This window comes from Girardinichthys multiradiatus, chromosome 1 (assembly GCF_021462225.1).
Source record: "Girardinichthys multiradiatus isolate DD_20200921_A chromosome 1, DD_fGirMul_XY1, whole genome shotgun sequence".
In the NCBI taxonomy this organism is placed as follows: domain Eukaryota; kingdom Metazoa; phylum Chordata; class Actinopteri; order Cyprinodontiformes; family Goodeidae; genus Girardinichthys; species Girardinichthys multiradiatus.
In genome coordinates this window covers 18064966-18090538 of record NC_061794.1, presented here as the reverse complement: position 1 = coordinate 18090538, position 25573 = coordinate 18064966, and the positions used below count along the sequence as shown (strand labels likewise).

At 39.1% G+C, this 25573-nt stretch overlaps 2 protein-coding genes across 2 annotated transcripts; both read right to left on the bottom strand.

The window, feature by feature from the left end:
• Window positions 1-1628: 1628 nt before the first annotated feature.
• On the bottom strand, window positions 1629-9489 carry ndufa4l2a (NDUFA4 mitochondrial complex associated like 2a). The gene is made up of 4 exons (XM_047378371.1): window positions 9326-9489; window positions 3874-3959; window positions 2495-2555; window positions 1629-2379 (listed from the first exon to the last, which is right to left on the bottom strand). Exons 1-4 carry the CDS (start codon window positions 9365-9367, stop codon window positions 2323-2325), a joined length of 246 nt encoding a protein of 81 aa, XP_047234327.1. The 5' UTR covers window positions 9368-9489; the 3' UTR covers window positions 1629-2322.
• Window positions 9490-13862: 4373 nt separating this feature from the next.
• Window positions 13863-21860, bottom strand: actr5 (actin related protein 5). The gene is made up of 9 exons (XM_047391085.1): window positions 21449-21860; window positions 20303-20541; window positions 19983-20152; window positions 19681-19898; window positions 19231-19395; window positions 16876-16980; window positions 16564-16703; window positions 16216-16348; window positions 13863-14834 (listed from the first exon to the last, which is right to left on the bottom strand). Exons 1-9 carry the CDS (start codon window positions 21833-21835, stop codon window positions 14511-14513), a joined length of 1881 nt encoding a protein of 626 aa, XP_047247041.1. The 5' UTR covers window positions 21836-21860; the 3' UTR covers window positions 13863-14510.
• Between the last annotated feature and the right edge of the window lie 3713 nt (window positions 21861-25573).

Genomic DNA, 25573 nt, shown 5'->3' with positions numbered 1-25573 from the left:
GTTCACTGCTGCAGGGTTTGTCTTGCAGAAACCATGTCATAGAAACAGAGGAAGACATAACATTATTTCTGTAACATTAAAAGCTCACAGATCTTACCATTTTCTGTACCAACTTATAATTATTTTGGGGACTTGACATGCTGTCCTGTTCTGCCCAATGTCCTGTTTCATTTAGTTCTGTTTTGGTGTAGCAATATGGAACCTCAGTAATCTGGCTTTCATGCACACGCATCCCAGTCTTGCCAGGTCTGTACAGAAGACCTTCATCATGACATGACATTGAACTAAAATAATCTTTAATTTCATAGATTTTGTATCTGAGTCTGTCAGAACATGTTTACAACCCTCAAACAGCCCTGATAAAATGTTCCTTTAGATGAATCTGAATACATGTAAATGTATTTCTTAACGTGAATGATCTTAATCTGCTAGCTTAGTGCTAATTAACCTTTCATTTTAAACCTTAATAGATTCATGATCAGTTATCACCTGTACAGTGTTAAACTGGATACAGGTTTGTTTTGGAACTGCATCTTCTTTGAAACATAAACAATAGGGTTTAAATATTTGTAGACAGCCTTCAACTGCTACAAAGCATCCTTTGCTAAATTCATCTGGTTGGGTTGTGAGCTAAATGCGGAATCAGACAAAAAGAGACGCAGAACCAGAATATTAAAGAAGCCCAGTCACTTTTATCAAGTCTGATCCAATTGATTAAACTTTTATTGTGTAATTGTTTTATCCAACTGCACGTTTTTGTTTTTTGTTAACATTCTAATCCTTAAAGTTCCAGCATACATGTTTTGCTTCGGCTTCATGCACTGGAGAGAAGACCAGGATCCACTGCATTCATAATGATCACTTTTTGGTACGGTTTACATTTCGGCCCTGAATTCTTTAAAACCACATTGCCTCTTTGATAGAATGACCGTGAGGTTGGGTATAACGGAGTTTGTGCCCAGATTCCTACATCCACTAAAGCTGAGAAACAGCGCGTTTAGAACCACAAGTCCAGAGACCTAGTTTGTTTGGCTTAGCGCTCTGTGATGATTTGAAATTACATATTTAACAATTTGTGAGTGAAAGGTGAGTCTAAAAAGGGATTGAACTGATTTGTGAGGTTTAATTTAAAAATAGGTTAGCTAATATAATGATCTTTCCTTACATTCAGTTTGCTCTGGTATCAGAAAGTACAAAAACACTGAATGAGGACACTTTTATTAACAATTTGTGCCCTCACAAGGATTTGTTATAATCATTATTATTCGTGTGTGCATGTTCATGTGTGTGTGTGTGTGCGCTTAGGTTACTTTCACAATATTGTGCTTGCAGTGCCACGCAGGGGGGACTGTTTAAAATCCTGTCACTGTTCTCACTGATCAAAGACACTGAGCTGCTGTCACACGTCTCTCACACACACAGCTGCAGTGTAAACGTGGTTCCACTGAATAAGCGTCATTACACCTGCAAAGTGACAGCCGTGCCGCCAACAGATGGCTCATCTCCATCAGAGCTGCTGAGTATGTGGAAAAAGATCCTTATCTAACCCACTTCCATGCAGGTGCAAAATAAAAATCATCTCTCCATTATCTGTACATTCCCGTGACAAAATGACACTTCTGCAAACATAAATCAGCTGTTTATTTATTGAAAGAATACAATGTAGTTAACGCACCAGTTGTTTTCATTACCGACACGATAACTGTTAAATTCAGTGGCAGCTAAACGTACAGTCATGCCCATTATGAAATAAAAGCAGTCTGCTTACAATGACTGAACCTTTGATGTGATGTTGCAGAGTAGGACTGCATTGTTCAAGAAGATAAATGATGCAGGGTTGTTTTATAACAGCTTGTCTTGCTGCTTTTGCTCCTCAGCATATTTTACCTGCTATTTACAATTATGAGGAATATATGGACATTTTTTATTTGTTTGTATTTGTAGTTTTTGTAGTGAAAATTATAGTGGAAAAAATAATATTTCTAAAACAAGGTTATGTTCTTAAAGCAACAGTTGTCCAAATGAAATAATGAAACGTAGGAGCAAGTATGACTTGAAAAACAACCCCATAAAGTGTTATTGTGATATGGGACATACATAAGTACATGTGTGTTGCATCCCCTTCTAAGCTAATGGTCACATGCTGTATCTTTAAGTAAACATATTTGGTGGTTTCTTGTCATGTTTATCAGGCAATCTACTGCTTTTCAAAACTGCACATCTACACGTTTTCATTTGGAGTTCACCCAAACCTGCAGTGCTAATGTCAGAAAAGAGAAAATGAAATCTGAGTCCAGATCTCGATTTTTGACCCTGTGAGGTTCAAAAGTCAGGACCCTCCTTCTTCAGGTTTTTGTAGTCTGTGTTGATGGCCACAAACTGCAGAAGAAGTAGAAAAATATTAAATGTAATAGAAGCTTGGGGCTGCAAAGTAATATTTACCATGCAGCTTGTGTGCACAGAATGGTAGTAGTTTGTGTGTGATTTGGATTACCTTGTACTGGTATGTGGGGTCAAGATTATTCCATGGTTCAGGATTATCGGTCTTGTTCCAGCTACGTAAACACAAAGAATTGCATGTTTTTCTGAAAATATAATACTTCTTTCATTACCATTTCTTTTTAAAGAAACCATAAAAAATAAAGGAATTTAACTAGATTTTAACCTTATCTTTACAGAATCTTTAAATACATTTTAATAAATAAAAAAACAGTGTTGCAAAGACATGATAAAAGACCTGCCAAGACCAGACACTGGACCAAGTGCTTGCTAAATGCTCTTTTACTGCATTTACAATTTTTAGAGATTTCTGAATGAACAGTTGAAGAGTTTAAATAGCAGCAAGATGAAAGGAAATCTAGTGAGATCTGGATCAAGTGGGACATAGGCAAGAAAAAGAATGAAACTATTCTCCTCCTAAAAGATATCCTTGCCACATGTTATTTTGAGATAATACCAGAGCTGCATTTTAGGATCATACTAAAACTGATAGAGTTGGTCAAAATTAATGGATTTTACTTGGAAAACAGAAATGTTGATAGCTGCTTAAAGGTTACACAAAAACAGAAAACTTCCAGAAAAAAAGGAAAACACTAATGCAGTCTGGTTGGTGTCAGTTTGACCAAATAATAATAAAGGAGCTGCAAGGACCTATAGCTTAAGTGGAATAATCTGTCAACAGGAAAGCTATTAGTCATGCAGTCCACAAGTATGTCCTTAATGGAAGAGTGCCAGGAATTTACCCTTAGCTGACAAGAAATAGAAGAAGTTCTGTTCAAAGTTTGCCACAAGCTTTGTCGGCGACACAGCAAACATGTGAGACCAAAGTAAAACTTTCTGGCCTGCATGTACAATGCTACGTGTAGGGGAAAGCTAACACTGCACATCACCCTAAACACACCATCCACTTAGTGAAAGAAAGTGTTGGGGTCAGAGTTGGTGGGAAGATGGATGGAGCTACATCCTGTGAGAAAACCTGTTAGAGGCTGCAAAAGACATGAGATTGGGACGGAGGTTCATCTTCCAGCAGGAGAGCAACGCTAAACATACAGACAGAGCTACGATGGAATGATTTAGGTCAAAGCAAATTCAGGTGTTGGAATGGCCCAGTCAAAGTAAAAAAACATCCAAATGAGAACCTTAAGCTAGACTTGACTTTCCTATCATTCTAATGATACCTAACCTATTTTATCTGTTACAAATTTTGTGTACCATATATAGTTTTCCTTCTACTTCACAATTATGCACAACTTTGTGTTGGTTACTTAGGAGGAATGAATATTTTTACAAAGCACTGCAGATAGAACAAGGGATGATTCTATCTAATTATGCTGTTTTTCACCCAACACTACTGCAAACGTTCAAGAGGCTTACGTGACATGTGGTCCTCTGGCAAGCCGGATCAGATATAAGGATGCACCACCCATTCCCAAGCAGATAAAGAAGAACTGGGGGATTAGCTGAAGACATACAGACAAAACAATTGATTATTATTTCTTTTTCTATTTTACAGATGGCAAAACAACAGATGTCAACTTGAAAAAGGCCCATTTTTGTTTACAGTCATGCCTTGCCACCTACTGGCTCTGCACAGCTTTGCAACCAAACGTAATTTGGTGGCATTTGGGTTGGCTGGCATTGAGATGTTAATACGTTCATGTTTATGGATTTTAATCATGCTGCAATGTCCAGCTATATGTGATATCTTTCTCTGCTCTGGTGAGAGGTTTGGTAAGACCCTGGTGACTGCTATAACCATCGTTGTTATTCAACAGCAGCACATTTCAGGATGAAAATTCAGAAAAATCTAACACTAATACTTTTGCAGTTCTCTCACATTTAATTCAAGTCATTGCCAACATTACTTTAATTACAAATTATAATACACACAAGTATGGGAAGAAACTTTAAACCATTATATTCAGTTTCATTTTAGTGAAATTCATTTTCAAACCAATGCATTTAATTTCAAATTACACAAATACAGATTCAGTCTGAGCAATTCAAATTCAGTTTCTGATGGCATAGGTTTCTTCCCATACCCACAAGGATCAATTATGACATTTGAATATTGCTGAAACGTAATGATTTATTGAACTATGAACTGTTTGTTGTTTTCTGTCTAACTCTTTTCTCTCTAATGTCCAACAGACTTTATGAACATGTTAGAAACACAATATTAGTCAGTTTTACAAGGCCTTGTAGAAGTATTTTTACAGCTTGAACTTTTTCCCATTTCGTGTAGTTTATTGGGCTTGTATGTGTTACACCAAAACAAAGTTGTGCATAATTCATCTAATTTCTATACCAGGGTCACATGGGTCTGGTGCCTTTCTCCTGCAGTAAATGGGTGAAAGGCAGGGTACTCTCTGGACCTGTCGCCAGCCATCACAGGGCAACAGAGAGTCATGCAGGACAGACAACCACTTGTGCAAATTCATGAACTAAAGTAGCTTAGGGTGGCCTATGAACCTAACATACATGGTTTTGGACTGTGGGAGGAAGTCAGAGTACCAAGAGAGAACCTACACATGCAAAAACCACATAGAAAAGCTACTGACAAAATTTTAACCAATGACTTTCTTGTTGCTATGCTTTAGTGTTGACAACTGCTCCACCGTGTAATATGAAAATGATACATGGTGAAAAGTGTAGGCACCCGAGGCCAGATTTCTGGAGTGCTTGGCCAGTCGTTGAACAGATTCTCGCTCCTGAGCTGTGAATCTCTGTGGATCTCTGGATCTCTTTCAGAAGAAAATTCTAATCCATGTACAGTTTTCTTTCTACCTCACTGAGCACTTTGTGTTGGTCTAAAATCCCAATAAAATATGCTTATGTTGAAAGTTGTAAAGTAGCAAGATGGGAAAAAAGTTTGTGTAAAATGTGAGTCAAAAAGTGTTGATTTAAAAATCATACTATAAATATAAAACTGATCAAAACCAAGTTATTTCTGCACAGTATGTTAAACAGGCTCAGTCATGATGAAAAACATGTTTCATGTTTCAACTGTCACGTGAAACCCAAAAGGACATTAATGAATTTAAACAAATATGCTGTACTGCAGTAGAAGTACTGCAGTGGTCCTTTCTAGGTAAGATTTACAGGTACTGTCAGACAGGGGATCTGGGCAACTGACCAATTACAGCTTTGATGATTAATTAGTGACCTGCTTCCGCTGCATCGCCTCCTACCATCCCAGTGAACCAGCTGACACAGTGCTGAGGTTATGTAAGAATGTGAATGAAAGCAACAATCTCAGGGGACAAGTACTTCTTTGTCTACAATTTTCTGCTTCAACTGTGCTGTATTTTAATAGAAAAATATGTAATTTGGCTTATATTGTATTTATCTGACAGCTATATTTTAAAGTGGAATAAAACTCCACTGAAAGATGTTCAGAAAATCGAAAGATGGTTTTAAATCTGTGCATCTCCTTCTCTTGGCAAGTGTTTTAGGCCTAAAATATTTGTATTAACCAACAAGATAGTAACTCAAACCTTGGTGGGATATTCTGCTTTTGGTCACTCAGTCTTTGCTAAAAGGGACTTGCTGCTCTACTGTCCTCTACAAAGCATTTAAAAACGTTTTTCATTGTTATATCTTGGACAGACTTGGCACAGTCAAAGTGAAGGTTTCTTGAAATTTAGTTTTTTTGTGGAGGATTATGTTGTCATTTTCATATTGGGTATATGCTGTATTTCCCCCATCTCTGTACTCTATGAATTGGAACTTATTTTTGTATTATTGAAAGCTTCAGCTTATAATGCTTATTGTAAAAGTCATATGTTTTTCACTATAGCTGCAGTTTCTATTAAAAAAAAAGTCAACCTAATCATTTAGTTGCTGAATTTAATTATTTGTAAAACAAAATTGATTTGTGTTTTTCATTTCAAGTAGATGTTAATTTAAGTGGTGATTGCTAATTTACATATAGCAAAATTTGTTGTTCACGTTAGTGTTGTTAGGCGTAGTTGGGACATAGCATTGCCCAGTAGATGGCTGTAAAGTGATTCCAACACAATCCTTAGAATGAGTAGAATATGCATCAACAGGCATGGGTGGTGTGCAGACACCAAGTCAAGTCAAGTTTATTTATATATAGCGCTTTTCAGCAACAAGGAACTCAAAGCGCTGCACACGAGGAAAAACATCACAATGATACAGAAAATCATACACAGAAAAAAAAATCAAATAACATTAATAATCTTTAGGAGTTTACTGGTAAGAGCTAGTTCTAATCCAATCTTTCTAATAGAGGTAATTAGCTCATTAAGTCCTCTGTGGTCAGGAATTCATCCTGTGCTAGAAGAAAAATGATAATATTAATCCTTGAGGTCGCTGGTATGAGGCAGTTGTGGTCCCATCATTCAAATAAGCTGGGTCACTGGTATAAAACAGTTTTAGTCCAAACTTTTTAAATACTAATAATATTTGCCTGTCACTGGTATGATATAGTTGTAGTACAATACTTTTAAGGAATCTAAAATTCTCTGGTCATTGGTGTAAAAAGAGCTTTAGTCCAAATTTTCAAATACTAATAATATTTGACTTTCGCTGGTAATTCTTCTGAGAAATCTGAAAATCTATGAAAAGTTATGAAATCAGACATTTAGGTAGATGAGAAAAGAGACCAAATTAGGTAAAAAATAATCATATTTCACACTTTATCTTTAGTAGGATACAGTTTGAGATTGCAAAAAAAAAAAGAAACCTCAGCACAAAGAAGCAACACACAGTATATATGAAACAACATCATGCAGGGGATCCGGTGAAAGTGGTGTGAAGGGTGCATATGTTTATCTTGAGCATGTGTGTGTGTGTGTGTGTGCATGTGAGTGTGTGCAAAGTAAGTCCGTGAGGCACTGTCACAGAGGCCATTGTCCTTGATGATACGATGGAAGGTTCATCCCATCATAGATCCCATCATACATGCCGGGCAGCCTCACAATGGCCAGAACAGCTGCCAACGTTTTTCCCAATATGCCAGGTAACCACCAACTCCAAAATGCAGAAATCCTGTCTCACACTTTAATTTTGGGGTTGGGAGTCCCTTGTTGGTCTCTTTAAAATTCAATATGGAATCATCTTCCAGCAAATATTTATAGAAGAAGAAAAGAATGTCTGCAAATGGATGGAAAAAACCATCAACTATCCGCAAGATTGTAAGAAGCCCTGTTGGAGGTCTGACTACAAGTTAAAGCTTGACTAATGTCAATCCAACATGATCTCTGAGTAAGCCAAAGCACTCCTAACGGAGGATTAGAGCTGCTAAAGGCATCACAAAGTGTTCTCACCATCAGTCATATGTAGACTGATAGATGAAACATTTTACATGAGAAGGGATTGTGTTGAATATGTGTGACGAGTTGTGCATATCAGACTGTTTTGTCTTATAAAAGAGTGTAATGCAGATGGCTAATTGTTTTGAGGAAGCTGCTCTAATGGTTAAACCAAGAGTTTGCTTTGATAAAATCATTAAATCCAGCTGGTCAGCTGTCCTGGGCAGGAGAGCAAAGGGTCTCGGGAGATGAAATGTCAAATTGTAAAGGTTGGTTCAGGGAACAGACATAAATAAAACATGTTTTTATGTTTTTTTTCTAAACATTTTCTCAGCACCACATTGCATCATTGTTGGTCAGTCACCCAATGAGGATTTTATTAACTCAGATCATTCATAAAACTTTACTGATAAATAGGCATAAACGTCTTTTTATGCTGCAATTTGATGATACTGAAGGATTTCCTGTAAAACACCAGTTTCAACTAAAATTGCTCAGCTGACCTTTCTTTCTCTCTATCTTTATATTTGAGTGTCTGTCCTAATTATGTATTTAATTGTCAGACATTTCGTCTCTGACTGAAACATTTAGACTTTAACTGACTGTCACTGTCTCTTTCTGTCTGTCAGTGTGAACTTGATGAGACCAGTTTATGGAGTCTCAAAGGGATTTAGTATCTGCAGTTTCTGAACTTGTCGGTTTTGCGGGATGATAGACCGTGCTGAGAGCAGCCATGGTAACTTGGATTTTTATCCCTGCAGCTTCTCTCTCGTTTTCTCTCTAGGGACACCAGTGAGAAAAGGTTAACACTCTGTCAGCCCTCGTGAAGATGGATAAAAATTCTGAGTTAATCCGCTCCCCTGTGGGAAAGAAACTTATGTTTTTCAGTAAAAGTTTTACACCAGCAACTGATCTGAATTTGGCAGAATATAGTTCATTAAAAGGATGGAATATGTTTCATTCTGCCTTGATTTTAAAACCGACCACAGGAGCATCTTAACTGACTGAATTAGAGCTTTAAAAAGATTAGAAGTGACAGAGTTAGTCTTCTCCTGCTTTAACCTACTAATGAAAGAGTGACATTGCTAATAATTACCTAAGTAGTCTAAGTAAAGTAATTGGAACAGTGGGGAGTAATGTTAGGCTAAAAAAATACAGACGGTAAATAAAATTTTGCAGTATTTTAGCTGAAAATCATAACAAAAAAGCTCCATAGCAATCATCTGAAACCAAACGTTATAGCATAGTATAGTAACTTAGATATGAGTTAAATATGGTAATCTAATAAATTTATGAATGGGTGTATATCTAAAGCAGAAATTATACCATAATCACTTTTACTTTTATAACCAAAGACCTAAATGCTGTATTTATTAAGGCACATTTGAAAACACATTATGTGACTGAATTTCCTCTCACGTTTTTAAAGCAGATATTTTCCAAACAAATTTAGAAAAAAAAGGCATGACGCAGGACATATCTTTGAAAAACCTCTGCACATTTTCAGAACATTAAAGACAAACAGGGAGGAAATGAGGAATACTCACCCCAGGGTGCCGCTTGACGTGCTCTACCACTACCCGAAACATCAGGGCTCCAGTTTACTGAGCTTAATGTGCAGCGGATAAAATAAAGTTATTCAGAGTCGACGGTTCAGGCCAACCACAAACTACTCGTGGCCGTGCACAGGCAGGATTTTGACCTGTTGCTCTCTTCATATGGAGCGAGGCAAGCAGGGAGGAGGAAGAGGGGGAAGAGGAGGAGGGGGGATCAGAAAGAGGCTTTCATCTAATTAAAGCTACTATTGCTCGCCTGTTGGGTGATTCAACTCTGATAGATAATAAAAGAGTTTTAAAAATGGCTGTCTCGGGAACTAATACATGAGGATTTGATATTCCAGGGAAGGCTGATGTTAAGGTGTTCATTTAAAAGACGTTTAGCAGGTTTCAGCAGGGAGCTCAGAGTGACTTTATCCATCACATCCTTTCTCTTTGCTTGTTGTCTTATGGGAGAAGAGTAGAGGAAACGAAAAGACTTGAATTTCCTTTGAAAGGCCATGGGGAATTTATGTATATCTTCAATCTCATCAGATACAAAACATGGGAGATTCATGTAGGAATGAAGCTTGCAACACACTATACATGAGAGTTTCTCTAATAAAATACACAAGCTTGTCAGATATTTTGCATCCTCTCCAGAAACCCTCCTCCTAATTAGGTCTGGATGCATCGTGTTTGCAGCTGTCATCCTGGACACTCGATCACCGTCTCTGCACCTATTCAGGCTTCTGAGACAGCCAGTCAGTGCTGCCGCAGACCTACTCAAATGCTGAGTGTTTGGTAACATAGCAACGCAGCTTAGTGACCATTATTTCCAGAAAAAAACAACATGGGTTCTGCAGCTCTCGATCATTTGAAATTTTTATTTTTCCAGTAGGTTCCTCAACTGTAGTTTAGCTTGTAGACGTAGAAGGAAAACACTTTTCATTCAGATTTATTACATGCACTTCTGAAAATGTCGATCAGTGATTAAAAACAAAGGAAAAGCCAAAAGAGATCATTATTCCTAAAGTTGACCGAGATGAAAACACTTTGTCCTCCCAGTCTGCTCAATGGACCAGTGTCTGTGATTCATTGTACATCAGTTTAATTGGATGTGAAGACAAATACAATCCAATTTGGGTCATAAGTGCCCCTCTTTCAACCTCAGAGATGTTTCATCCCAGCCCATGACATCTCACAGCAACCACAGAAGACTGCTCTGGAAAATAAAGCTGCAGCTTTGGTCACGGGGATTATTCTGGGATATTAGTGAAGCTTTATGGTGCAGAATGAGGGGTTGTGTAAATTCAAGTTTTAAATCTCATCGCTCTCTAATTAGATGTTTGGACGTTTATAAACCTCAGTTGTGTGATTTATATATTAATACATTTCCAACTCATCAAACTTTTTTTTACTTTTTATAATCTTACAACCACAAACTTTGTGACATTCCAGAAAATGTTCATGTACTAACACAAAAGAGAATAATTATGTCGTGAAAAGAAAATCATACATTGTTTTCAAAAATCTTACAAATTTAAATCTGAAAAGAATGGCATATGCATTCAGACCGCGTGAGTCAGTACCTTGTAGTTATAGCCACATATCTTTTGGGCTATATCGACCTGCATTGCGCATCTAGAGACAAAAATTTCTGCAAATTCTTCTTTGGAAAATAGCACAAGCTCGTTTGGATTGGACGGGGAGTGTCTCTGAGCTCTGGGCTTTGGCTCTGTGTTTAGAGTCGTTGTCCTGCTGGAAGGTAACCTCCACCCCCGTCTCAAGCCTTTTGTAGCCTCTAAAAGGTTTTCCCCCAGGACTGCCCTGTATTTAGCTTCATCCACCCTCCCATCCGCTCTGATCAGCTTCCCTGTCGCTACTGAAGAAAATTATCCCCACAGCATCATGTTGCCACCACCATGTTTTAACAGAACAAGCAATGATTTCTTTAGAGTGATGTTCGGTGTTAGTTTATGTCAACCAACATGGCTTGTGGAATACGTTACAGAGGAGTTCATGTGGTTTTCTTTTAACAGTGGCTTCCCTCTTGGCGTCCTTATATAAAAGCCACATTGTTGGAGTGCACAACTAATAGTTTACCTGTCCACAGATTCTACCTGAGCTTTGGATCTCCACAGTTCCTCCAGAGTTATCATGGGCCTCTAACCTAACTGCTTTGAAAGTCTCTACACCTTTCTCCCTGTCCTATGCTGTGTTCCTTCTTCATAATGCTGGTTTTGTGTGACTGCTTTGGACTATCACATAAAATACTTCACATATTGTGGTAGCAATGGGACAAAATGAGGAAAACCGTAAGGCACCTTATGTTCTTCTATTTATTACACTGTACTTGTCTACCATGCCAAGAGGGCAACATGTTAAAGGGTCAAATGCATGCATATACTCTGTGTAGATAAAAATGTTAATCAAGCCTCTGCAGAGGTGGTTTTTATAAGGTGTGAAACAATAAACAGGTTTCCCAGAAAAAGACAAGACCTTTTGGCTATTTTAAGAAAAGCTTAATGGTATGTGTCACAGATTCAGCACTCTGACTTTATTGTCCCTTTCCTCCACCACAGGTCCGCGGGACATTAGCTCATCCCTGTCTGCTGGTCCTGCTGACCTACAACACTGCAGCTCGCAAACAAATCCTCCTGATTGGACACTGGCCAATTCGGTGTAGCAGGCTTGTTTGGAAACACAAGCCCTAGTGAGCACAATATTGCCCCTGAGCTTTGTGTTGAACGTGTCCAGAAACACATAATGGAGATGGTGATTGGTCCTAGCAGGAAATTTTACAGGGTAACATCTTGCACATTGCCATCTTTTAGAAGGAGAAAATTAAAATGCAGAAATCTGTTTAACATCATGAGGACACCTTTGTAGAAATGCAGTTATATAATTGGATTACACACGTGATAGACTGTTCATTTTTTCTCCCCCATTTTAATCTCTTATGGTAATTTTCAGCCAATCGCGTAGAAGTGACAGGCATTCCTGGCTCCTATTAGCCTCAATCGGCCCCCCTTTCTAAAGTGTGCATATGCATGCACAACTGCTGCGTTGCTACATGAGGAGAAGTAGAACAGGCTGAGCACTGGTTTGAACCTTGCTCCCTGACACAGTTTTCCATTTAATACTATTAAACACTTAAGCCTGGTGCGTGATCACCAAGGAACAATGAAGTCCATGCACCTGCCAGACGGCTCCCAAGCTGCCCAGAGAGATTTAAACCTTTTCTTTTACATCAGTGGTGATGTTAAAACAAGTCTAAAATCTAAAGGTTAGCTGCTGCACATGACAATGAAATCATGCAGCTGATTAACCTGTAGTTTTACACAGACCAGAGAGTTTCATTATAGGAAGCAGTAGGAATGTGGCTCTTAGTGACCCCTATAAGAATTAATAACAGAAATTGTAAATATAAAGATTAGTGTTGAACATTAGTTTATAATAAATAGGAAAGACATAACATTTTGTGTTGCTTTTCGCCATCTAGTGGTAACAAGTATATATTGCAACACAAAGTACTTTATTTTTCTTTACTAAAGGGTTTGTTTTCCCTGATCAAAATAGAGACATCATGAAAATATTTAGCTGAGTCTAATAGGTTCAGCAAATACTAGGATTTAAAAAGATCTGCAATAATAAACAATTTAAATGTCAGTCAGTCATTTTCTACCGCTTATTCCATAGTGGGTCGTGGGGGAGCTGGTGCCTATCTCCAGCAGTCTATGGGCGAGAGGCAGGGTACACCCTGGACAGGTCGCCAGTCCATCGCAGGGCAACACACAAACAACCATACACACACTTATTCATACACCTAAGGGCAATTTAGATTGACCAATTAACCTAACAGGCATGTCTTTGGACTGTGGGAGGAAGCCGGAGTACCCGGTGAGAACCCACGCATGCACGGGGAGAACATGCAAACTCCATGCAGAAAGACCTCCGGTAGGGAATCGAACCCAGGACCTTCTTGCTGCAAGGCAACAGTGCTACCAACTGCGCCACCGTGCAGCCCCTGCCTCTCGCCCATAGACTGCTGGAGATAGGCACCAGCTTCCCCGCGACCCACTATGGAATAAGCGGTAGAAAATGACTGACAATTTAAATGTAATTAGAAATAATTCAAGCCAACAGGAGAATGCGATCAGTGTTTCTGTGGTGCATGTTATGTATCGTCATTAGAAAAGGGTGCTTTGTATGTTTGCTAATGCTCTTTAAAATCTCTTGAAATATTCTTATTATAATACAACTGGATCTCAACAAATTACAGTTTCATTACATTTTTTCAGTAATTGAGTTAAAAAGTGAAACATATGTGGCATAATTACACAGACTGATAGATAACAAACGTTTTTTTAGCTACATTTGATAATTATGGCTTGTAGCTAATGTAAACGTATGTTCAGGACTGACTCCAGTTTCAGTCCACGCCTTGTGAATCTAAGTTTCATTATTCACAACTGAACTATTTTAATATATTAAAATGCACTGGATATTAATTAAACATCAGGTTTGAAGAAAGAAACAAACATACTGAAAGGACAAAACAGACTTAACTTTATTTTAAAAAACATAATCTGTATCAACATGTTCTTCAAAACAACAAAGAATGTCGTAATTTTATTAACAAAATATTGAAATAAATGTTTTCACTAGAGCTTAAAATGTGATCACCATTCAATATAAAAGGTTTTGACCAACAATTCTACAAACGTTAATTACAAATTTACAAAAGACCCACGCAGGACAGTCTGAATAAGTGAGGCCTCAGAGGAAAGCTCCCAAATGTAAATGTAACAGGATGACATGCTTGGCTGCAACTAGAGCTGCACACCATACTGAATCACATTCGTCATTGTAGCATCAAGGTGTGCAATATTCCAATAGCATAGACTGCCTGGGTGCTATTTTCGTAGAGAGCAATATTCAATAATAATATTGCATGTTGTCTTAAATGTGCTAGTTACAAAGCTTTTTCAGCTATTTTATCATTCAAAGTTTTATTTCATTTTCATTTTCATCAAATTTAAAGAGCAAGCTCTTTAGTAACATGTGAAACTGACCCTAACAAGTTGTGAAAAAGCCTGGTAGAAATCAAACTGAAAGGTTAGGATTACTTTAAAAAAAAAGTCCTCACTTGGTCCAAAATGAACCGAATAAAACATTAGACTGACTGCTCTTTTCAAGAGGCAACCATGTTGATGTCAGCAGCATCTGTGGATGAGGATGGAGCTGAGGTAGATTTAACTGTTGCCACGGCGGCAGATGCTCCTGTCGGCATCTGAAAAGCCACAGGGAGCTCAGCGGGACGGGCAGGAACAGGTTTGGCGATCTTCATTGGAATGAAGACATTAGAGGCGCAGTGTTCGCTCAGATATTCACAGCCTTTCTCCTCGTAGTCCTGCCTGCTAATCCATCCTTCTGCTCCTGCTGCAGCTGGATGCTCCGAAGCCCAGTCCCGTGCTCCGTACCACGCGTCCAAGCCCGGGCGTGTTGCCATGGTTACCTGTAAAGGCACACGTTAGAGCTTACTATTGTGACGTACAGATCATCTTAATCGCTTAAAGAATGTTATTGTTGTTGTGTGAATGTTCTGTGAAAGTCTCAGGAAGACAGTAGACAGGTCAGGGAGAAAGCTGTGGAGATTTAAGCACCTTATCCCAAGCTTCAACCATCTCACAGTGCACAGTTCAATCCATCACTTGAAAATGGAAAGGCTAAGGTAAAACTGCAAAACCTACCAAAACATGGCCGTTTATCTAGCAGGACAGGCTGGGTAAGGAGAACATCAGAGAAGCAGTAAATCTGGAGGAGCTGCTGAGATCCACAGCTCAGAAGCTCATATATTCCCAAGGTTGTTCTTTGTAAAAGAGTTGCCTAAAGAAAACCATTGCTGCCAAAAGTTTGAAAACACTCACAAGCCATGTAGGCAACACAGCAAACCTGAGGAAGAAAATGCTGAATTTGGCCCGCTGGCAAAATGCTTCGTTTGGAGGCAGGGACAAAGAAGCTGGTCAGACTCATCAGGAAGATGGATGAAGCTAAATACAAAACAATACTGGAAGAAAAGAGGCTGCTAAAGGCTTGAGACTGGGGTGGAGGTTTCACCAATGGAGGGGTTGAGATCAAAGCTTATTCATTTGTTAGTTCAACCCAATCAAAATCCAAAACAAAATCTAATTAGGAATATTTGGAAACATTTCAAAACTGATGGTCACAGCTGCTCTTCACCCAGTCTGGCTGTGTTTAAACTATTTTGCAAAGAAAAAGAAAAACATTCAGTCTCTAAATGTACAAAGCTGGTAGAGAGATTTTCCAAAAGTCTTACAGCTACAAAATAAGCAGCCCGCTGCAGGAGATTCCTCCTGCCCACAGTCAGCCTGCAATGACTCGCTGAAAGCATTAGACAGTGAGAGCAACATTTATTTGGCCTTTGGAATAAATAAAGCGTCTTTTAATTGAATAGAATAAAAGGGAGCTTCTACAAATTGATGACTGAATTGAGGAGTGGTGAATATAAATGCCCAGCACCCTTTCAGGAAACCATGTGACACATCATGTTGGCCTGTCACATAAAAACCCAAATAAAATACACTGCAGTTGTGGTTGTAAAGTGACCAAATGTGAAAAAGTTTAAGACCTATGGAATTTATTAATGTACCGTGTATTTATATAATTCACAGAACTCATCTTCCATTAACATACGTTTAAGACTCGAAGTTAAAATGACTTCAGTTGACTCTGTTCATACTACAGAAATATATATTTGTCTCCCCCTTTTTCTATTCGGAACAATTTTGTCAGACAAAATGTGCAATATGCACCAACATGATTTGGATTTTTCTAAACTCTGTTCTTTAAAAAGACTTTAAAGGACTCGGTGGTACCTTGAAAGGAGACTGGAAGGGCCTAAATTCCAGCAGCTCCCTCTCCACTCGCTCCTTCATGCCAGGGTACTGCACGTTCCCTCCCGTCAGAAACACATTGTTCACCAGCGCCTCCTGCTGCTCAGGGGTGTACCTGTTTATGGTATGGAGGAAGTACCACATCTGTAAAGGTCTAGACTGTTTGAATTTCCATGTAGTAAAACACAACTGCCAATGCAATTGTGGAAAAATTAGTAATCAGATTTATATGCATGATTTTAAAAGCATGGGTTCCTATTGGTTACCCATTTAGCATATAGAGCAGCTGGCTTTAAATACCAGAGTGGACCTATAGTACTGTGTTTTTACCTGGCCAGGACATACTGCAGCATCTCCATCAATCCCATCTGGTCTTCTCCGATCAGAGAAGGCTGGAACAAAATTTCAGGACACCGGAGCCGTTCTGTCCCCACAAACAGCTGGTGGTACTCGGCCATGTTGAATGCAGGCTGGAAAAAAGATCAAACTTATCCTTAAAGTCCTATCACAATGTCTGCTTTTCGGAGCAAAGTTCAGCCCAGAAGCATAAAACTTGACTAAAACTTTACTTGCAGATACTTCCCCACTCTTCCCAGTCAGCACGGCGTTAATGAGGCTCCGCGTATTTATTAGGGAATTTACCTGAACAACATTGACAGATTTTTCTGACAGCGGGTCCTCGGGGAAGTCTGGATCCATCAGCGCCACTCCGTCTCCTTCATCTATGGGCTGCTCTAACTCCGACACCTGGCAGAGAGTGAGAGAACAGCCTGGGGCGTCATGTCAGCTGCAGATAATCCACTGGAGCAGGCAAGAACATATCCTGCCCTTATTAGGAATCTTTACAAAATAAAAATGACTAAATTCAGAGTTCAGATGAAGTTTGATCACAAAGATTTCTCCTTAATTTTACCAATGAATTCATTTGCATACTTGCTGTTGAGCGAAGCACATTGTAAATATAGAAACTGTGCTCATTATGTAGTACTACGTTTGGATTTCTTATCTACAGTGCTATGAAAAAGTACTCACTACCTTACAGTCTTCTTGCTATTTGTCACATTTAAGTGCTTCAGATCATCAAACAAACCAGACAAACATAACTCGAGTTGTTACAGAATTAAGTTACAGAGGAAGAAAGCTGTCCAAAGCAACCTTTTAACATTAAATGTAAAAAAGTATTTGCTCCCATAAACCTTATAAGTGGTTGTGCCCCCCTTGGCGGCAACAACTGTCATCCGGCGTTTATGATAACTGGCAATTACTTTGTTACGTCACTGTTGAGGAATTTTGGCCCAATCTCCAATGTGAATAAATTGTTTAAATCAACCACATTGGAAAGTTTTCAACCATTAACGGCCTGTTTAAGATTACCTCACAGCATCTCAATCAGATCTAAGTCCCAACTTTGACTGGGCCATTTTAAAACCTTTGTTTGTTAGTTTGTTTTTTGAGCCATTCAGAGTTGGACTTGCTGCTGTGCTACAAATCATTGACCTGCTACATAACACAGGTGTGTTTTAACTTGAGAACATGTACTAACAGTGTAATAAATATAGTATATTCATGTGGCATATTGGGTAGGACCTAGTGTAAATGTACACAGCCAGGCCAAAAAAAAAGTCGCCACCTGGATTTAACTAAGCAAATAGGTACGAGCCTACCATTGGATAATTACTGCATGGGCGATTATGCGTCAGCTGGCAACAAGTTATTTAACCCCAACTGGTGCAATGAGTTGCTTCTCATTTCTTAAACAACCATGTCGAAAGACAAATCTGTGGTCGTGGAAAAGATGTCAGTCTGTTTCAGAAGGGTCAAATCACTGGCATGCATCAAGCAGAGAAAACATCTAAGGAGATTGCAGAAACTACCAAAATTGGGTTAAGAACTGTCCAACGTATTATTAAAAACTGGAAGGATAGTGGGGACCCATTGTCTTGGGGGAAGAAATGTGGCCAGAAAAAAATTCTGAATGATCGTGATCGGTGATCACTTAACGTTTGGTGAAATCAAATTGAAGAAAAACAACAGTAGAACTTCTGGTTATGTTTAATAGTGAAAGTAAGAGCATTTCCACACGCACAATGTGAAGGGAACTCAAGGGATTGGGACTGAACAGGTGTGTAGCCTTAAGAAAACCACTAATCAGTGAAGCTAACCAGAAAAAAAGGCTACAATTTGCTAGGGAGCATAAAGATTGGACTCTGGAGCAATGGAAGATGGTCTGATGAGTCCAAATTTACCCTGTTCCAGAATGATGGGCGTACCAGGGTAAGAAGAGAGGCAGGTGAAGTGATGTACCCATCATCCCTAGTGCCTACTGTACAAGCCTGTGGGGTCAGTGCTATGATCTGGGGTTGCTGCAGTTGGTCAGGTCTGGTTTCAGCAACAGTATGTGTTCAAAGAATGAGGTCAGCTGACTACCTGAATATACTGAATGACCAGGTCATTCCATCAATGGATTATTTCTTCCCTGATGACACAGGCATATTCCAAGATGACAATGCCAGGATTCATTGGGTTAGAATTGTGAAATGAGTGATGAGTGATTCAGGGAGCATGAGACTTCATTCTCACACATGGATTGGCCACCACAGAGTCCAGACCTTGACTCCATTGAGAATCTTTGGGATGTGCTGGAGAAGGCTTTATGCAGCGGTCAGAGTCTACCATCATCAATGCAAGATCTTGGTGAAAGATTAATGCAATGGTGGGTGGAAATAAATCTTGTGATATAGCAGAATCTTATTGAAACAATGCCACAGCGAATGTGTGCCGTAATCAAAGCTAAAGGCGGTCCAACAAAATATTAGAGTGGAACCAAAAACAAATTCTTTCTTTGTGTGCACAATCCTGGCAAATAAAGCTGTTTCTGACTAATGTTCAACTTATGTCTTCTGGTAAATACATGGCAATGTGTTAAGCAAACATTTAAATGAACAAACACTACAGAAATTGATTTTGTGATCAATAGTTAAGCAGAAGGGCCCACACCTCCATCTTCCCCTCTGCTCCATCGCTCTGCAGCAGCTTCAGCCTCCCCTGCTCCACAGCAAGCTGCAGCTTGTTGATGTATGACTGCAGCTCCTCGGCAGAATCCATGTTGAGCTCCATGAGGCTTTTGTGAAACTGATCCAACAGCCCATCCTCCAACAGCTCCTGTACGCACAAAACTCAGTGATCGCTGTGTTGCACAATGACTCAACAGGGAATGCTTTTAGAATTGCAGGATTTTTTTGTTTTTGGTTGTTGCTGCAGCTCTGTAATCATAGGGTAAGCAAAGTATATTGATTTCATTTAATAATAATCCTAAAACATAGACCTAGAGCAACATTTTAGCAACATTAGTAATAAATAAAACTAGTTTGTATATGTAACTTTTTCTCAATGTTGTTTAAAGACTTGGAAAATTTTAAAAAATAATAAATTTAAAGTAACACTTACTTGTACAGCCAAAAGTCTTTCCAGCCTTTCTTGATCCTGCTGCAGCTTTTCTTCCCGCCGGCGAGTGTTGATCTCCTGAAGTCTCCGGAGCTGCTGAGCTCGCCTCTCTTGCCGCTCCTCCACACTCACACACCCCCCTGGCACCTTCCCAGAGAAGGGGAGCTGCATACGGTGAACTTCTCGCTCATAAAACTCCGGGCAACGCCACTTTTCCAGTTCTGTAGAACAGGAATACATTTAAAAAGATTCTAAAAAAAGTTTTAAAAAAAAAATAGGCTGTCAGTATCTTTATCCATTTGTACCTTGATGATAATCCACAGCAGTGTAGCTGTGCTCATGCAGCAGCTCCTCCATGCGGCTCAGTGTGATGGCAGCGAGGTGACCTGGATATTTCAGCTGCAGGAGACGCTGCATGTAGGAAGCGGCCTGGCTTCCAGCTACATTCAAACGCTTACAGTTCACAGAGTCCAATCTGAAATCAACAAAATCACATCCAGTGAAATAGGGAAGACTGCACTGAGGTGAGTGAAAGTTAACAGAGGCAAAGATGGTAAAGGTGCTCGGGATGATGTGAAAAGAGCAAAAACAAGGTGTGAGTTTGTCTGGGTCAGCCGAGGCTCACCTGCCGTCTACAACAGGCAGGATGTGAGAGCAATGGTAGCCAGAGGACAGAATGAGGCCAGTGTGTGGTGGCTGCAGGTTTCTCTGATTGTTGTTGTGGTAGAAACTGTACAAGCTGTCCACGCCATAAGACACAAACGGGACACGGTAGCACTCAAACAGAAGCTCTGACATCATCTGCCGGCAGTGCAGCGGGTTGCAGGGTGCCTCTGTCATCAGGATGGGGTGCTCCACAAAGCCCTGGATATAAAAAAAAAAAAAAAAGGCACAAAAATTATTATCCGAGCTGCTTTTTACAATTTAACATAATGGACAGAGACATGCAAGGACAGAGGCAAATCCACACATTCTGATATGAGTAATGTTGCAATCCCACTGGAGCAGTATCAAGAGAAATAAAGCTATTAATAAAAAACGAATTGATAAGAACTGAGCCTTTAGGTTTGTTGCTTTTTCTCCAGAAGAAAACCTAATTTTTCAAAGATATCCAAAGTAGAGAGTATATGATTCACCATTGAATCTTTTTTTTAGACATTTTCAATTATGTTTTGGCATTTTTTTAAAGGCTATGGTCTTAAACTGTTTACTGTTTGAGTTTAAATGCAATTTTCACTTTTACACTTCTTGTTTTTTTTTTTTCTCTCTCATTCATATTTCTTCCTTTTGCATTTCGAAGCACAACGTGCAGCGTTGGTTACGCTCCACCAGCACAAAATGTGAATAATTGTAATTTGATCCCTAAAATTATGGTTTTGATCAGGATTGTATAAAACAAATGTAAAACGTTTTACAAAACAGCCGGAATAACACGGTTCATACTATTCAGGCTTCAATACTCAGATTGTCAAAGATCTACCATTTCTGAAACTGTAAAAATTAATCTGATAAGATCATGTTTGTCTGTAAATTATATGTACATGCTTTAACTGTCCCGGGCCAAACTAGCTAAGCAGTTTTAAAGGCTGTGAGGCTTTCTGATTTAAGGAGTTATTTTTAGAGAAAAGCATTGGAGAGACTGAGTTATTCAGCCCAAATACCATTATAATATTGTTAAAAATATAATAAATAAAATATAGATGTATAACACACAACAAGTACTTGAAAATACAACTAAATTTGTTTTGATCTTGATCTATCTCCCACTGACCTCCGAGCTGAGCCCCAGGTGTGTGAACACATGGTCCAAGATGAGCTCCTGGATCTCGAAGTTCACCACCACGTTTCGGTCGAATTGGCTCTTGAGCAGCCACCGCAGCGGCTCTAGGTTCGGGATGTCGTTCCCTATCTGGGTCTCGCTGCGGGCGGCTCCTCTGCTGCGAGCCGCCACGGACCTAAAGATCAGCCGCGGAGCAGAGTCCAACTCCGCCGCTGGAGCCGCCCAGCCGGCTCGGGTCTGAAAGGAGCCGTTGTCTATCACTATCGGGGCGGCTGTGGGGGTCAAGCAGTGGGCCGGGAGCTCAAAGATCGGATCCAGAGACGTTTTACAATCCTTGAAGGAGAAAATTTGACACACCGGCGGGTGTTTAGAAGCCATGTTTGAAATGTGTCGCTGCAAAATACGGCCGAGTGAGAACTAGATGTTGTCAACTGGATGGTTCCTAGCTGCTTTTAATTACGTTTCCCAAGAACAGTTACTCCCTTCTCTGTATTTTCATTTTCATGCTAAATCTGCACAGAATTTTAAAAAAAGAATGAAAATAATTGTACAAGAAATAATTCATTTGTTCTGTCATTTTTATTATAGCAGATTACATGGTTTTTTTATTGTCTTTATTTTTCCTGATGAAATTTGGGAACTGAAGAGAAATTATTTATTGTTTTTTTTTAATTATTTATCTGAATCCTGTTTTTTTTGTGTGTTTTTTTTAATATTGTTAAACTTAAAATAAAAATAATGCAATGACATCTTCCATAGTGGTTTAAAAAAAAAAAACCCTGCTGGCCCATGAACTACGCAAACAGACTCTAACTTTATTGTTAAACTTCATTAGCAGACCTAACTACCCAGAAAATACCAAGCAGACATTGATGCATTCTACCAGAGCACCTTTAGTCTGGATGAGTGGCTGTATCTGCTTAAAGTGGGATTTTTCAGCACCACAGTATCAAGGTTTGCAGAACAATCCAGATGTTGCATCAAATTAAACAAAGTGCATTTAATGTGCAAACTCCTTAATCTCTTGCATTTAAATCTGAATAATTTTAAGTTGCTTCCACAATTTTACTCATCCAATACTCAATATTTTTGAATAATTTCATTCACTAGAGCTAGAGCTTAAATTATAAAGATATTTTACTAGGCATATGCAAAGCACACATTCTTTGACAGATTCTGTCATAGTCTCCCTACTCTGTATCTTACTCTGTAAGAGAACATCTCCAGCAGAAAGTCTCTTGCTGGTGTGTAGACAGGTGAAGAGCAACGGTGTGAGAAATATAGACTGAAATCATTGCGTGTCATCCCAAACATTTTCCTGTGTAAAATTTGCTTTATATGTTTTCTACAGAAAACAAAATTGTTTTAACTAAAGCAATGTACTCACATTTCTTCTGTGGAAAAAACTGAACTTCAAGAATTCATCTTTTATTGCGTAATCCTACACTGAAATTCCAACCCTCGGTTTTTGTAGATTTATTCAGTGGGATAACCCTAAACAAGTCCTGTTCAATGAAGGTAACTGCGTTTTTAATTTATGCTTCTTAAAATTGTTCAGAAGTTCTAGGATGTAAAAATTCCTAATCCAATGATTTCCAGTTTCCCCTGGGCATAAATATGATGTGACACAGAATCCAGTTTCTGTAGGGCAGATTTTTATCCTTTCACAGTGAGGAGGACTGTAAGGAAGATTAAAAAAAAGATATCCTAGACTGAATATTAGGGACATGCAGCAAAGAGAGACATCTTGGGATCACTAATTCTCCTTAACAACAATTAGATTCCTAATGACAAGCTTTTGTTTTATTTTTCTCTCTGTATGCTAAAACCTTGTTAGAAAACCAAGTAGGGTCCTATTGACACAAAGAGGCCTGCACTTACACACCAGAGGTACTAATACAGGTCCTTCTCAAAATATTAGCATATTGTGATAAAGTTCATTATTTTCCATAATGTCATGATTAAAATGTAACATTCATATATTATATATTCATTGCACACTAACTGAAATATTTCAGGTCTTTTATTGTCTTAATACGGATGATTTTGACATACAGCTCATGAAAACCCAAAATTCCTATCTCACAAAATTAGCATATCATTAAAAGGGTCTCTAAACGAACTATGAACCTAATCATCTGAATCAACGAGTTAACTCTAAACACCTGCAAAAGATTCCTGAGGCCTTTAAAACTCCCAGCCTGGTTCATCACTCAAAACCCCAATCATGGGTAAGACTGCTGACCTGACTGCTGTCCAGAAGGCCACTATTGACACCCTCAAGCAAGAGAGTAAGACACAGAAAGAAATTTCTGAACGAATAGGCTGTTCCCAGAGTGCTGTATCAAGGCACCTCAGTGGGAAGTCTGTGGGAACGAAAAAGTGTGGCAGAAAACGCTACACAACGAGAAGAGGTGACCGGACCCTGAGGAAGATTGTGGAGAAGGGCCGATTCCAGACCTTGGGGGACCTGCGGAAGCAGTGGACTGAGTCTGGAGTAGAAACATCCAGAGCCACCGTGCACAGGCGTGTGCAGGAAATGGACTACAGGTGCCGCATTCCCCAGGTCAAGCCACTTTTGAACCAGAAACAGCGGCAGAAGCGCCTGACCTGGGCTACAGAGAAGCAGCACTGGACTGTTGCTCAGTGGTCCAAAGTACTTTTTTCGGATGAAAGCAAATTCTGCATGTCATTCGGAAATCAAGGTGCCAGAGTCTGGAGGAAGACTGGGGAGAAGGAAATGCCAAAATGCCAGAAGTCCAGTGTCAAGTACCCACAGTCAGTGATGGTCTGGGGTGCCGTGTCAGCTGCTGGTGTTGGTCCACTGTGTTTTATCAAGGGCAGGGTCAATGCAGCTAGCTATCAGGAGATTTTGGAGCACTTCATGCTTCCATCTGCTGAAAAGCTTTATGGAGATGAAGATTTCATTTTTCAGCACGACCTGGCACCTGCTCACAGTGCCAAAACCACTGGTAAATGGTTTACTGACCATGGTATCACTGTGCTCAATTGGCCTGCCAACTCTCCTGACCTGAACCCCATAGAGAATCTGTGGGATATTGTGAAGAGAACGTTGAGAGACTCAAGACCCAACACTCTGGATGAGCTAAAGGCTGCTATCGAAGCATCCTGGGCCTCCATAAGACCTCAGCAGTGCCACAGGCTGATTGCCTCCATGTCACGCCACATTGAAAAACTATTATTTTGTACAATTTCCCGTTGAATATATGTACTTCAATGAAAAGTTGGATTTCTTTTGTAAATTTTCAATGTGAGGTCTTGCCACTGGAAAAAAAAGATGCATTTTTTTCAAGGTTTTAAGTCATGTTTTCACTTCTTCTACCTTATTAATGTGACAAGAACTGTATGTCTACATTTTACCACCAGAGGTCGTGCTACACTGATTTGAATTTAGACTTGACTGAGTGAAGCTCATTATTTTTGTACCACAGAAGCTTGCTTTTTTTTCAGCAGGGAAGAGTACAGTTCATATAGAGACCCATATTCAAGTATTGTCATATTTCTTTTGGAAAACTTTACATTTATATTTACACAATTTACATATTTTTTCTGATTTCCCTTTTGACCAGCAAGATTGATTTTAAATTAGGGAACTGTAATAGTTTGAGTTACAGATTGACTCCTGTATAAAGACTTTGGGCATCTGAGATTGTATGACAGTGGAGAGATTTGTTCAGACTTCAGGAAGTATTGTATGCATTTAGATCATTTCTGCATCCATATTCTAAAACAATAGTTTTGTACAGTGGTTGACACATTTCAAGACTAATCATTGATAAATAATAGGATTCTGATTTATTTCAAAAGCTATTTTATAGATTGCAAAAATTATTAAAAAAAGTTTTACCAATACTTTCAAATAGTAAGACAGCAAGAAGAATCAGACAGAACTGGAACCCATATAAACAATAATTTAAACAATGAATTGATGTTTGTCTTAGCTAAAGAGTTGAAGCTTCAGCTGTTTGTGTGGGGACTGCTGTATGTTCCAGATAAGTTTAAAACAGTCAGTGCACAAAATAGAAATTTTACATGGTTTGGTTTAATTTATCTTAAACTCAACATACTGCACACATCCCAAAACATTTTTGTTTA